Here is a 14,395-nt window from a genome sequence, read left to right as displayed (position 1 = left end):
CACTGTGGGAGTTTCCGGGAATTGGACTCAGGTCATCAGGGTTGGCAGCAAGCACCTTTACTTGCTGAATCTTCCCGTCATTTTTAATTTTTAAGTACATTTCTTTGGGCCGCAGAGATGGCTCGGTGGCCTATAGGGCTTGTTGTGGAGTAGGACCCAACATCCTCCTCTGAACTCCAGCACATCCTACAGACGTGAGTGTGGCATGTATACACACACAGGCAGAACACTTGTGAAATGAAGATGACCTTAGTTCTGTGTGTTCGTGTATAAGCATGGGACTGTGCACACGTGGAGGTCAGAGGACTTGCAGGAGTCCAGGTCTCTCCCTGTGCGTTCAGGGGATTAAATTTGAATCTCAGTCTTGAGGCTTGGTAGGAAGTGCCTTTATCCACCGAGCCTCCTCTCTGCCCCATGCCCCCCTAATTTTGCTGGGGTTAAAGGTGTGCACCACCATGCCTGTTTGATAGATTGTCTTTTTAATTGTGTTTCAGTTTGTGTGATTTTCTTTTTTTCACACTGATGAGTGACAGACAGGCTCCTGGGGCGGGAGGGATGAATGTGAAGTTTCTGGGCTAAGGACCCCTCAGTGGGGTTCAGGGGTCCTGAGGGACTGTGTTGCTGGGGTTGCTGGAATGTTCTGTAGGGTATATGACGGGAGGGTTGTGAGAAGTGTAATGGAGTCTGGACAGCTGCTGGCTGGGGATTCACTGCCACCTTTGGACCCCAGGGCATGGCCGGACCGAGGATGACTGTGATCGAGCCAGGCACCGGGAGGATCGGCTACTAGGGACACGGCTGGACCGGGACCAGGAGAAGTTGCTCCGGTGAGGGCTTGGGGGCCCTGAGCGTGTGGACTGGGGGCTTCTGGAGTCGGGGTGTTGAAGTGACCTCTGAGCTCCACCAGGGTTCTTGAGAACCAATCACCTTAGGCTTGTCTGTCCATGTGACTCAAGGCCCCTCCAGCCGAGGGTGCAGAGTCTGAACTGTGCCCAGGCTCAGTCTAAGTGCTTGTCAGCTCTCTGGGCTGTGGCTTTCTTTCGCCCCATCCCCATTCCTGGGTTGCCAGCTGTTCCCATTACTCTGTTTCCCTTTGCAGAGAAAGTAAGGAGCTGGCTGATTTGGCCCGTCTACACCCCACCAGCTGTGCTCCTAATGGTCTGAACCCCAACCTCATGGTGACTGGTGGCCCGCCGCTGGCAGGCTCTGGACGCTGGTCTGCTGATCCCGCGGCTCCCTTGGCCACACACCCCTGGCTGCCTCGCTCAGGTAGCACGTCCATGTGGCTTGCTGGACATCCTTACGGTGAGTGCAGCTTTGTGGGGTTCTTTCCTTGAGAGAAGGCTGGGGCCGAGTTAGTCTTTCTCTGGTTCCCAGTAAGGTGGGAGACACACCTGTCCCCAGTCTGCCTGAACTCTTAAGGTTCCTTTGGGGATTTCCAGTGGCTATAAGGGACTATGGTGCTGTCGGTGGGCTCGGAACCTGACATTGGTGTAAACTTGGCTTTCTCCCCCTAGGCCTGGGGCCCCCCTCTCTGCACCAGGGCATGGCCCCCGCATTTCCACCTGGCTTAGGGGGCTCCTTACCATCAGCTTACCAGTTCGTCAGGGACCCCCAGTCTGGCCAGCTGGTGGTTATCCCTAGTGATCACCTGCCTCATTTTGGTAAGTGACCCCTGTCACAGCCAGGGGCTTTCCTGGCCACCTGTGGGGGTGGAACCGCTCTGTAGATGGGGTAGGGACAAGGGGGTCCAGGGAAGCCTGAATCTCAGTTTTGTCCAGAGAGCAGATCTTGGGAATTCCATGAGAATTCAGTTGGGGTCACCTGTGGAGACTGGGTGTCCTTGTCTCGTCTGGGGCCCACCCTGTAGAGCACAGAGTGTAGTTCCCATGGTGGCTTTGGTACCACCCTGCAGGTTGGCATGCTCCACCTGTGACCTTTGAGGACATTCTATATGGGGTTCAGGCACAGACTGGGGAAGCCTGTCATATCTGCACTGGACCTCAGCGTTCCCTCTGGACACGGGTGGGAGCCGCACAGGCTGGGACTGTGGGTGTAGCCCCTGTTGTCTGTCTCCACAGCCGAGCTGATGGAGCGCGCGGCAGTGCCCCCACTCTGGCCAGCCCTGTACCCGCCGGGCCGCAGCCCCCTGCACCATGCCCAGCAGCTGCAGCTCTTCTCTCAGCAGCACTTTCTGAGGCAGCAAGAGCTGCTCTACCTGCAACAGCAGGCAGCCCAGGCCCTGGAACTACAGCGGAGTGCACAGCTGGTGGTGAGTTCTGGCCCCATAAGCCGTACAACCTGAAATAGTGGCAGTCAGGGAGGGCTCCCTGTAGGAGAAAGCATCTGAATAGAGACCCTAGGTGTCATGGATGGACCCCAGTGAGCAGTGAAAAAAATACAAAGACAACAAGTGATCTGTGGATTGGGGATGTTTGTACTGGGAACACCCAGGGGCTCTCGGAGGGCCCTTCTGTCTTTGGACAGTTGCGTCTTTGGTCTAGAAGTTTCTGCTTCCGGGAAGTAGGGGTACTAGCTGTGGTTACTTAGTTCTTAGGTATGGGAGGGAGGGGCATGAGAGCAGCAAGTATGTAGACTTGCCCTGGGTTTTGGGTACCAGCTGCCGTTAAGTACTGGTTGCTGTAGACCTGGGTTTCTCATTTTGCTGTCAGATGCCTCAGTGAGTTTCTGTTCCCCACTGAGGTGCTTGGATAATGCGACTTAGTACTGAGCAGGTACTAAGCACTCTGTGTGAGCACAGAGCATGGGGCCAGGGGCTGGGCTCTCCCGTTACTGTTGATGGCTCTTGCTTCAACTGTGAGGGCCCCCGCTGGGCCAGAGTCCTGATTGATGAAAATCTCTGCTTGCCTGGTGCCATGGTCCCTCCTGGTGACACCCAGGGCTCTGTGCCCTGCCCCCAGCCGGCTCTCTGGGTTCTGTAGAATGCCACGTTTATTACATGTGCACCATGGTAGAATGCCTGTGGAGGATTGATTGCCTTGGGGCGGGGAGGGCTGGGTGGCCTGGACCTCGGATTTGCCTGGTATTTTCTGGAGTGGAGCACTCTGGGGACGGGGAAGGCGGTGGTTCCTGTCATGCCGACCCTACCCCTTCTCCCGCTCCTCAGCAAGAGCGTTTGAAAGCACAAGAGCATCGGACAGAGATGGAGGAGAAGATAAGTAAGAGGAGCCTGGAGACCACGGGCAAAGCCTGCCTGAGTGCTACAGGCCCTGGGCTACTGCCTCGCAAGTCTGCCGGCCTGGCTACCGGCCCGACAGGCACCCACGGCAAGGCCATGAGCCCACCCCCATCTCCCCGAGCCTCTCCCGTGACCTCCCTGAAGGCCAAGGTCATCCAGAAGGTGGAGGATGTGTCTAAGCCTCCAGCCTATACCTATCCCGCCACACCTAGCTCGCACCCCAGCAGCCCACCGCCTGCCTCCCCACCTCCTACCCCTGGACTCACCCGCAAGGAAGAGGCTCCCGAGAATGTGGTGGAGAAGAAAGATCTGGAGTTGGAGAAAGAGGCACCCAGCCCATTCCAGGCCCTGTTCACAGGTGAGAGTGTAGAACAGGGGCTGTCTTGCTGTGGGACACTGAATTCCTGAGTGTTCATTGGTGGCATGGTTTACTGGCTCAGCTTGTCTGTACATATACTCATTCATTCATTCACTCCCTCACTCTTGCTTAGTACTCTGTAGAGCCCAACTTTCAAATGAATGTAGCTGAGATCCCTTCCTGGTCCCTTGTAAGTGGACTGCAAGGGACATAAGCCTGATAGCGTCCCTGCAGGGGGATGCTCAGAGTGTAGCAAACATCCAAACCTGTAGTCACTCTGGAACTGTCAGTGGCTCCCATCTGGGCTCTTCCTTGACCCACACACATGCTGTCCCAGAGCCCAGTAGTCCTCAGGACTGGCCGCAGGTGGCTTTTGGGGCTGAGGTATGTGTCCTTGTTTCTGGGGGAAATAATTATAAGGTTGTGTTTGGGAGGGTTTGGATTCTCATTCAGAATGGCGTCTCGGTGCTGTGTTAGTTTGCACAGGGAGTGCCCCCCCTCAGGAGTGCTTTGTTAGGCTCCTGTTGGGCACTGCCCAGGTCTGTCAGGCCTGAAGCTGTCTTTCCAGTCAGCCTGCCACGTAGGGTAAAACTATTACTGTGAAGGATTTTGCTCTGTTGTGCTTTGAGACTGTGTCTCCCTATGTAGCCTGGGCTGGCCTTGAACTCACAGAGATCTGCCTCTCAAGTGCCGGGATTAAAGGCAGGTGCTACCATGCCTAGCTACTATGAGAGTTTTAAACACCTGCCTTACTGGCATGAGATTCAGCCTGGGCTGAAGGACAGATCTTCCTAGACCTTGTTTAGGCATTTGTTTCTGGTTCAATCTTGATTCATCTTTGTGAGGATAAGATGGTGGCTGCTGACTTTGCTCTCCAAGGCTCAGACATGTAGAAGGGTCCTGGGTTATTTCAGAGGGCAGTGGAGGTGAGGCAGGGGCACTGGTTATGTCATGTCTTTTCTGGCTCAGGTTATAGGGGGTAGGTCAGAGCCTTGGGGAGCCCTCCCTCACTGACTTTTTCTGTTCTTAACAGATATTCCTTCCAGATATCCATTCCAAGCCCTGCCACCACACTACGGGAGACCCTACCCCTTCCTGCTACAGCCTACAGCAGCCGCGGATGCGGATGGCCTCGCCCCGGATGTGCCACTCCCGGCCGATGGGCCTGAGCGCCTGGCATTGTCACCTGAAGACAAGCCCATCTGCCTGTCACCCTCTAAGATCCCAGAGCCACCTCGGAACAGCCCAGAAGAGGAGCCGCTGGCTGATCGGGAGGTGAAGGCTGAAGTTGAGGATATCGAAGAGAGCCCCACAGAGCTGCCTCCCCTTGAGTCACCGTTGGCCCTGCCCGTCCCAGAGACCATGGTAGCTGTGAGTCCTGCTGGTGGCTGTGGAGGTAGTCCTTTAGAGGCCCAGGCATTGAGCACAGCAGGTTCGGGCTGCCGGGAGCCCTCTGAAGTGTCAGACTTTGCACAGGTTGCCGAACCACAGATAGAACTACCAAGTAGGACAGAGCCCCGCGTGGCTGCCCTGGAGCTACAGACACAGCCGGCACCTGAGCCACTGGTGGAGGCTAAGGAAGAGCCAGTGGAGGTGCCCCTGGATGTGCCAATGGAGGAGCCCATGGCAGAGGCAGGGCCTGAGGACAGTCTGCCCCAGCCGTCTTTGACTGAACCTCAGCCCAGCCTTGAGCTCTCGGACTGTGATTTGCCTGTCCCAGAGGGCCAGTGTCTCAACCTGGAGGCCCAGGAGGCTGCGCCTGCTCCTCCCAGTACCTGCTATCTGGAAGAGATCCACTCTGAGTCACTCCTGCCTGGCCTGGATGACCCGCTGGCCGGCATGAATGCCCTGGCAGCTGCGGCCGAGCTGCCTCAGGCCAGGCCTCTGCCCTCCCTGGGCACTGGAGTCCCAGCTGGGGAGAAGCTGGACACAGCCTTCCTGCAGGGAATCACCCTTCTGAGTGAGATTGCTGAGCTGGAGCTGGACCGGAGGGGCCAAGAGGTTATAGGTAAGCCTCAGGCCGAAGGCCTCCAAGAGTCTTATTCTCAGAGCATTCATAGAAGCCAGTGGTGGGGGTACATACCTTTAATCTCAGTGTCCCTCAGCTATGATTGGCCTGTTCCAGAGCCCAGTGTCTGAACCTGGAGGCCCAGATCTCTCTCTCTGTGGTTCTAGGCCAGCCTGATCCAGGCCACCTAGGACTTCAGAGTAGATTTATGATTTAAATTTTTCTCAGAAACGCCCAAGATCCCCCAGAATATGTCTTAGTCATATTTTTTTGTTTTGTTCTGTTTTTGCTTTTAATTATAAAACCAGGCTTGGTGGCATAGGCCTACCATCTCAGCTACATGGGAGGCTGAGGCAGGAGGATTATGAGTTTAAGACCAGTTGGACTAGAGAATATCAGGGCAGCCTAGGCAACTAATTGAGACCCTGTTCTCATCATAAAAAGTAAAAAGAGGGTTGGGGGCTTGGCTCAGTGATGGAGCCCCTGCCTAGAATCTTCTAGTGAAGGGCTGGGGTATGGCTCAGAGGTAGGGCCCCTGCCTAGAATCTCCAGTGAGGGGCTGGGGTGTGGCTCAGTGGTAGAGCCCCTGCCTAGAATCCCCAGTGAGGGGCTGGGGTGTGGCTCAGTGGTAGAGCATCTGCCTAGAATACCCCAGTGAGGGGCTGGGGTGTGGCTCGGTGGTGGAGTGCTGACTTTAGCCACTAACTGTGTCCAGTGTTAAATGGCAGTGGAAGGCGTGAGAAAGTGTACAACCAGAGGTGCCACTTGATTGACTTAAGCCTCCCCTGATATGACGTGTCTTTATGAAAGCAGGAGTTTTGAGTGGTGGGTGGGATGGGGACAGCGAGAGGGGTGACAGTGGGTAAAGCACCTCCCACTAAGCCTTGATGTACATGCGTGCACACACACACACACACACACGACATAAGCACACATGCACATAGATAAATGAATTGTAGCTCTAATGGTAGAATGCTTGCTCAGCATGCATGAAGCCCTGCGTGTTCCATTCTTAGCACTGCATAAACCAGGCGTGTAATTCCAGTGCTTGAGAGATAAGAGTCACAGGTTAAAAAGATGGTTTAGTGTTTAAGAGCACTAATCACTCTTCCAGAGGTCCTGAGTGCAATTCCAAGCAGCCCACAGTGGGATCCAGTGAGAGTATACATAAAATGAATAAACAAAAAAAGAGAGATGGAGCACGTAAGATCCAAGCCTAAGAACATCTTTAGCTAGTACTGAGTTGGAGGCCAGGCTGGGCTGTGTTAGATCCTGTCTCACCCTCTGCAACCGCCCCCCACCACAAAAAAAAAAAAAAAAAAAAAAAAAAAGGCAGAGAGAATTTATCTGCTCGTAGAACCACAGTTGAGCAATAATGACCTAATGTTAGGTACAATCTGGGGACTTTAGGTCATCTTGAGTTTTTCCTCCTGTGCATTTCCAGTTAGTTCTTCCTTTTTCCACCTCTTGTCTCCTGTTCCACTTTTCTCTGTTGACCTCATTTTTGCTCATTCTTCTCACTGGGGCTTCCAGTGATTCCCTCGTGCCCATTGGTCTGCTCAGCGGGGCTGAGTCTGTGTCTTCCCCAGTAGCCCCAGTAAGAGCTGAGCTGCCTCATCCTGGGCCCACCTGGGGGCTTATGCTTTTGTGTAATACAAAAAGCCTGGGGAGTTGATACCAAAGGTAAAGAAAGCACTGTCACATACGTGTGAGGACCTTAGTTCAAATCCCCGGAGCCCATCTGAAGCTGGCTGTGCCAGCATGCCTCTGAGATTCCTTTGTTGCTGCAACAGAATTAGAGGTGCAAACAGGAGAGTTGCAGGAGTTGAGTGGCCTTTGAACCTGGTGTATACACAAGAACAAGAAATCCTTTCTCAAATAAGGGAGACTGACACCTGACTTGGTATCTCTGAACCTCCAGGTGTTTTCTGTGGGGGCGGGGCTACTCACATATGAATGCTCACACACAGAAAATCCTTTTGTTGGGGAGCAGGGGTTGCCTTCATACACCTCTACACTGGACCCCTGTTGCTCTTTGAGGAACCTCTCCTGATTCTGCTAGAGATAATCCCCCAAATCAGAGGTCAGCCATGAGCAACAGCTGGGCCTGTCTCAGTCACCTCTGGCAGCAGACATCCACAAGCTGATTTACATGTTTGCCCAACACCTTGCCAGTGACTGAGCCCCTTTGACTAGACATTTTCTTTCATTCTTTTTTTTAAAAAGACATACAAAGCCCAGGCTAGCCTAGGAGTTGGAACAATTCCCCTGCCTCATCCTCCTGAGAGCTGGGATTATAAACATGCTATAGACCTATTTAGTCATTTTTCTTCTGTTTGTAGATGCCTGACCTTTGCCTGTTACGTATCTCAAAACAAAACAAAAAGTCGATAATTCTATAAATAAAGATTGAAATAAAACCCAAGCCACAGGTTTTTTTTCAGTGAGCGAGGAGGTGTTTGTCGCCTCTGTGGGCAGCAGTAATTCTGGTCATAGCTGGTTCAGGAAGACACTGTTGCCATCTAGTGGACAAAGTCAGGGAGACTTCAATGCCACAGGACAGAGGTCCTCCAGGCAGCATTAGGAACAGGGCTATGAAACCTCATGATTAAGTGCTAGGATGCTCACCCTCTTGGCCTTCAGACACGGAAGCTTGCATTTTTTCTCAAGCATGCTTGGATGTTACCCAAAAACTGGTCAATTCTTAGATTGTAAAAGAAATACCAATTTGAAAATGCACAGAGGACCTGTGAGATGCTCAAAGTGAGTAAGGTGCTTGCCGCTAAGCCTGAAGATCTGAGTTCGAGTCTCTATAACTCCAGATGGACGTGGAGAACCAATTCCTGAAAGTTGTTCTTTGACCTCTGCATATACACTGTTGTGTATATGGCACATTTTCTTTCTCTGTTTCTCTTTCATACATGTACATGGAGACATGTGCATGCACACACACACACACACACACACACACACACACAATAAGTAAAATAGTTAGGCATGGTGGTACAAGTCCTAGCACTTAGGAGGCTGAAGCAAGAGGCCAAATGCTCTCATAGAAGCTCAGACAGCCCCAAACTCCTTGTAGCAAAGGATGATCTTGAACTCCTAATCCTCCTGCCTTCACTTCCTGGGTCCTGGGATTACTGGTGTGGACCAGTATGCCTTTATATATGGTGCCAGGGACTGAACCTCAGGCTTGGTACTTGCTGGGTAATCACGTTATCGGCTGAGCCAACATCCCCAGCCCAGACACTGTGTTTTAATATTTCCTGGGGAGGCTGAGTGTTAGGAATGTTGGAGCAGGAGAGCACATTCCTGAACTCACATCCTCCCCCAGAGAAGGCCCAGTGACGGGGCGTTACATCTGATTCCTTGACTTGTGCTTTTTGGAATACATGTTTTTCGTGTGTATGTGTGTGCATGCACATGTATGTTAGTGTTTTGTGCACATGCCATGGCACCTGTGTGGAGGTCTGAAAACAACCTCTGCAGTCTATTTGCCCATTAAACCCTGTTTGCCACGGGCTGTGCCGGGTAGCTGGTTCTAGGGGCTTCTGGGAAATTTCTTCTGCCTGACTGTGTGTTACTGTGCTGGGCTTTACCTTCGAGCACAGTAAGCCTTTTTCTCACCCAGCTGCTTCTGTAATTGAGTTCCTACTTTTTATTTCTCTCTTTCCCCTCCACTCTTCCTCCTCCTCTTCCTCACAGGGTTTTTCCATGTAGCCCTGGCTGTGCTGGAACTCACTTTATAGACCAGACTAATCTTGAACCCCTAGAGATCTGTCTGCTTCCACCTCTCAGTACACACATATGCACATATACACAATTTAAAGTGTGTGTATTGTGTGTGCTGGTGCAGAGGCATTGGCTCCCTCAGGAGCTGGAGTTCTCCGTGGCTATACAATTCCTGATGGAGTGATGGGAATTAACTCCAGATCCTCTGGGAGAGCAGCACGCTCCCTTATACTGGCTCCAGCCATTTATACCGCCCCCTGCCCTTCCCCCAGGATTTGTTTGGAGAGAGGGTCTCTGTAGCCCGAGCCCAGCCCTCCTGCCTAATTCAGCTGAGTGCTGGGATGACAGGTATGAGCCACCTGCTTCCCTGGACCTGTCTTCTGACGTGGGACACACCGCATTCACTAAGGAGAAATCAAGTGGAGCCGCATGGGGCTAATCCATTGTCCTGGGAAGGAAGCTTGGCCAGTGTTTGGTTTTTCCCATACAGTGCAGTAGATCACAGTGCTGTGTGGCTGTGTGGGCCCGAGCCAGGGCTAAACTGTAGTATCTGGGAGTTTGGTCTGGCCTCTTGATGGCTGGCTGAGTGGGTGCAGCCATCTTGCCCGTGGTCCAGGTCCCAGCACTGACTCACTGCGCTCTCTCCCTTCCCCAGGTCCAGAGCCAAACCTGGTCGTGAGACCCTCTCTGGAAAGCCTGCTGGCGGCCAGCAGCCACATGCTGAAGGAGGTGCTGGAGAGCCCCTTCTCAGACTCACTCAAGAACTTGCGGCTTCCACGTGAACTGAACTCCAACAAAAAGTATAGCTGGATGCAGAAGAAAGAGGAGCGGGTGAGCCCTCGTCTTGAGGCTGGCGGGCGGGGACAGTCACCCAGCCGTCCTCACCTTTTGGCTATGTGGCCCACAGTGGGCCGTCTCCCCTCTCTTGGCTTTCACATCCTTCTTGTGCTGTCAGGGAGTTTCCCTTGGGGACAGCATGGTGGATCGGCATGAAAGCACACTGGAAACACTGGAAATGAGGCCTGGGGCTACTCCGCTGCCTGTGTGGTCCCCGGTGTAGGAATAACACACTTGTTCTCTCAAGTGTTGGTACCACGTGACTGGGCAGTGTTTACTTTTTAGGAAGTGTGGCTATACACCGAGTTTGAGGCCAGCCTAGGCTACACGAGACATTGTCTCTAAAACAAACCAACCAAAATAGGAGACAGCAATGGGGTTCAGGCAAAGGAGAGGGGGGACATCAGCCGACAGCGGCATCCTTATTTGTCTCTCCTCCTGGCCCCTTGCAGATGTTTGCTATGAAGTCTTCCTTAGAGGACATGGATGCTCTGGAGCTGGACTTCCGGATGCGGCTGGCAGAGGTCCAGCGACGATACAAAGAGAAACAGCGGGAGCTGGTCAAGCTCCAGAGACGCCGGGATTCGGGGTGAGTGTCTCCCCAGTTTGCGCCCCATTCTGGATAGCTGGTCGGTAGGTCAACTTTAGTAGCGGTCAGGTGTGTGCGTGGACCCAAGTGCCCCACTCCGCTTCCCACCCACCCCAGGTTCCTAGCCGAGCCTGTGAATTCTTTTTAAGGGACAGGCACGAGGATGCCCATAGAAGCCTGGCACGCAGAGGCCCTGGCAGGCCGAGGAAACGGACCCACACCCCGAGCGCCCTGTCGCCCCCCTGCAAGAGAGGGAAGAGCCACAGCAGTAGCGGAAAGTAAGGCTGGCCCCTCGGTGGGTCGGGGTATCCAGCTCGGAGGGGAGGAACAGGGCCCCCCTTGATGGCGCCCACCTCTGGGTGCCAGGGGACCTGGTAGCGCCTGGCTTTCTGATCTCTGAAAGGCAGCTAGCTCCCAGAGAGCCTGGAGTACTGCCCAGTTCAGGAGGGTGAGCGGAGAGAATGGAAAGACCCTCAGTGGCTTAACGCTAACCGGAACACTTGGCCCCGCCTTCTGCCCCGCCCACTTCCTTACCATTGGGGACAAACTTCTGTTTCTTTCCATGGCTCCTCCCTGCCGGAAGTACCAATTCAACTCCAGCCTTCTAGGACAGGCTGGATACATCACTGTCCTCCTGGGATCCCACAGGTAGACCATGGCTGCTCTCTGAGGACAAGGTCCTCTTGGGCGGCACTGCAGCCTTTTCAGAGGGGTCTTCCTGAGGTTGTTTTGATCGCTGGCTGGGATGAGGGCTCTGTCTTTCCAGGGCTAGGCATCTGTCTAGATGGGCTCAACCTCCCTGCATACCTGCAAGCAGCCCAGATTAGGTGCTTAAGGAAAGGGGTGGGTGGGTAGTAGGTGCTGGTTTCCAGCACTGGAAACAAAGTTGCCTTGGGTGGGTAATAGGTGCTGGTTTCCAGCGCTGGAAACAAAGTTGCCTTGGAGTGACCGTAGGCAGGTCAGTAGAGTGGTTACAGTCTTGAGAAAATGGCCCCCATCCTGCTGCACCTTATAGTTAACCTTGGATGTTCCTGACTGGCAGAACAAGAGGTGAACATATGTCCTGCACCAGCACCGGAGACTGCAAACAAGAGATGATGGGAAATAGATAAAGCAGCCGTGGCTGCCAGCAATGCAGGCCCGGTAACCTGAAGTGTTACCATTCTAATAAACTTAGTTAGATTCCCAGCTCCACCCCGCCTTGTGACCTTGGGCCTTGTGACCTTGGGCCCAGCATTAGCTTTTCTGAGCCTCCAGTCTCAGTTTCCTCACATATTAAAAAACATCAACAAAAAACCCTCAAACACAATCACAAGTGCTCCGGGGATAGAGCATGCTGGGTGTAGTAATTGCCTAGTGCGCACAAGCCCTGGGTTCTACCCCCATGCACAAGGTGTGGAGGCCCAGACCTGTCACCCCCAACATTTGGGAATCAAGAGGCAGATTCACAAACAGAGACACTTGCATCTGTGTCCCTGCTCTCCAGGAAAGGGTGCCGAGCGCGGGGCTCCCCTATTCCGCTGGCCCTCGGTATAATCTCCTCTCCTGCCTGGTAGATCTCCTTAGGATCTTCTCACCTTTGCTCTTGGTGCAATTTTGGTACAGACATGCCTTACGTGTGTGTGTGTGTGTGTGTGTGTGTGTGTGTGTGTGTGTTTCCATCAGAAAGAGGCTGATGGAAGATGCTGACTTGCAGGTTTTTTTCTTTCCCCCTTCTCTCTGTGTACACCATTCACTAGCATTAATCTGTCTCCCCACACTGATTGTCTTGGGGTCCACCACTGTTTCTTCTTTCTACGTGGAGAGCCCAACCCTTCAGGGCCACACGGGTGCACCGCCCCTCCCCTTTGCCGGTGGCCTGGCTGAGGTGCTGATCCCCACGGTGTGTTTGGCTTTCAGGTTGAGCAGCAAGTCCTTGCTGACATCAGATGACTATGACGTGGGAGCGGGGATAAGGAAGAGACACAAGGGGCCCGAGGAGGAGCAGGAGGCCCTTATCAGCATGGGGAAAACCTGCAGCAGAAACCAGAGCTGGGACGACCATGAATCCTCATCTGATTTTATGAGTCAGGTCAGTAAACAGCTCAGTCTTGCAGACTTACTGGAACAAAGGTCTCAGCTTGGAGGACTGTAGAGTCATACCTGAGAAACTGGTCTTTCTCCATGGGGGTCTCTTGATCCTTGTTTCTGTAAAGAAGCAGAGTTGGCTTCCTCACTGCCAAGAGAAAGGGAAGGCCCAAGGGAGATCAAGGACCTGGCAAAGGAACAGGAGGCGGAGGTAGGGCTAAAAGCCACCTTGGTTTGTGTGTTCCTGCTTCAGCAAGCAGGAGGTTAGATCACACGTGCAGAACCAGATAGTGGTGACTCCGCTGTTTAGCAGTGTGATTGTTTAATGAACACCTTGCTGTTCACACGGGCTTGATGCTGTTGTGATTCAGTCTGACTTCTCCAGGGGTAATTTCTCATTTCTACAGAACCTCGAGACCATGCATGCACTTACAGACCCGGTTTCTGGATGCTAATGTTCTGCTTATGGGGAATGGAATCTTTGGATTGATTTTTGTCATCAGAGGGGAAATGTCAGTTTGGGGGCTGTGGAGAGGGCTCAGTGGGTAAAGCTTTTGATGTTCAAGTACAGTAACTAGAGTTAAAATCACTGGTGGGTGTGGTGGTTGAGCAGGAATTCCTGATCTTAGGAGGATGGCTTTTGGGACCAGATGTAACACCAGCTCTGAGTCATGTTGTAGCTTGAATGAGAAACCCTGCTTCAGTATATTAGATGGAGAGAGGGAGGGGGACTGTACCTGCTCTCAGTTTCTTCTCTGCCTTCATTCAATGCATGTGTGGCCCCTGCCTGTGCACGTGCTTGCAAACACACACACACACACACACATCTGCAAAAAAAAAAAAAATTAAATTAAGCTAAAAAAGGTATCAAGTCATGGTGATATGTGCAGGTCCAGCCTGGTCTACATAACAAGTTCAGCCAGGACTTTCTAGTGAGAGCCTCCCTCAGAAAAATAAAATCTAAATAAACAAGAGTGTAAAATAAAGGCATGAAAAGATGGCTAGTTTTTGTACACTGGGATCTCTTCTTTCCAGTGATGGTAAGAGACGCCTTTGTTAATTATCTTAACAGCGCCATCCCAGCCTCTCCCCTGCCTCCTGCACTTGCTGCCTGATTAAAGATACAGAGCTACCGCACAGAAATGGCGGAGCGCTAATGCCTTTGAAACTGCACATTTCATTTCAACAAATGACTACCGTTGGTGATAAACGTGCAAGGAGAAATTTAATCTGTGAAATCTCAAGTCATTCTCCCCGGTCCAGGCACCCACGGCACACTCCGGGCGCTTTCTTGGCAGCTCTGACCCGTTTAGTTGGACAGGCTGGTTCAGACTGAGCAGCAGCCTCCGGCAGCTGCTGTGGGAGGCTGAGAGATAAGTAGTTCTGTTCCACGCTGGGCTGTTTCCAGTCCTGGCTCTCGCTGGTTTATCCGGCTACCTTCTCTAACCCATCTGTAGCCTGCTTCTTCAAAGTTCTATAGGCGCCCTCAGACAGGGCTGCGGAGAGCCAGGATGGGAAGGCGGTGCCAGCCGGGATTGTTACCACGGCAACAGCTTTTAATAAGTGTTCACTGGGCTAGGCATCTTTAAAAACTTTATAGTT

At 52.8% G+C, this 14,395-nt stretch overlaps 1 protein-coding gene across 6 annotated transcripts in view; it reads left to right on the top strand.

The window, feature by feature from the left end:
• TNRC18 (trinucleotide repeat containing 18) overlaps positions 1 to 14,395 on the top strand; it is an 88,733-nt gene that overhangs the window by 38,648 nt on the left and 35,690 nt on the right. For 4 of the 6 annotated variants that reach the window (XM_080941427.1, XM_080941425.1, XM_080941428.1 and 1 more), the window contains 10 exons: positions 731 to 827; positions 1,100 to 1,305; positions 1,518 to 1,664; positions 2,082 to 2,272; positions 3,128 to 3,557; positions 4,591 to 5,565; positions 9,956 to 10,131; positions 10,590 to 10,726; positions 10,876 to 11,004; positions 12,626 to 12,797. In XM_080941427.1, the coding sequence (XP_080797553.1) occupies positions 731 to 827; positions 1,100 to 1,305; positions 1,518 to 1,664; positions 2,082 to 2,272; positions 3,128 to 3,557; positions 4,591 to 5,565; positions 9,956 to 10,131; positions 10,590 to 10,726; positions 10,876 to 11,004; positions 12,626 to 12,797 (2,660 nt within the window). The remainder of the gene's footprint in view (positions 1 to 730; positions 828 to 1,099; positions 1,306 to 1,517; positions 1,665 to 2,081; positions 2,273 to 3,127; positions 3,558 to 4,590; positions 5,566 to 9,955; positions 10,132 to 10,589; positions 10,727 to 10,875; positions 11,005 to 12,625; positions 12,798 to 14,395) is intronic. The other 2 variants (XM_080941429.1, XM_080941426.1) reach the window with 1 other exon arrangement.

The sequence above is a fragment of the Micromys minutus genome (assembly GCF_963924665.1).
Source record: "Micromys minutus genome assembly, chromosome: 29".
Lineage (NCBI taxonomy): Eukaryota > Metazoa > Chordata > Mammalia > Rodentia > Muridae > Micromys > Micromys minutus.
Note: the sequence above shows the minus strand (reverse complement) of the source record. Positions and strands in the feature narration are given on the sequence as shown.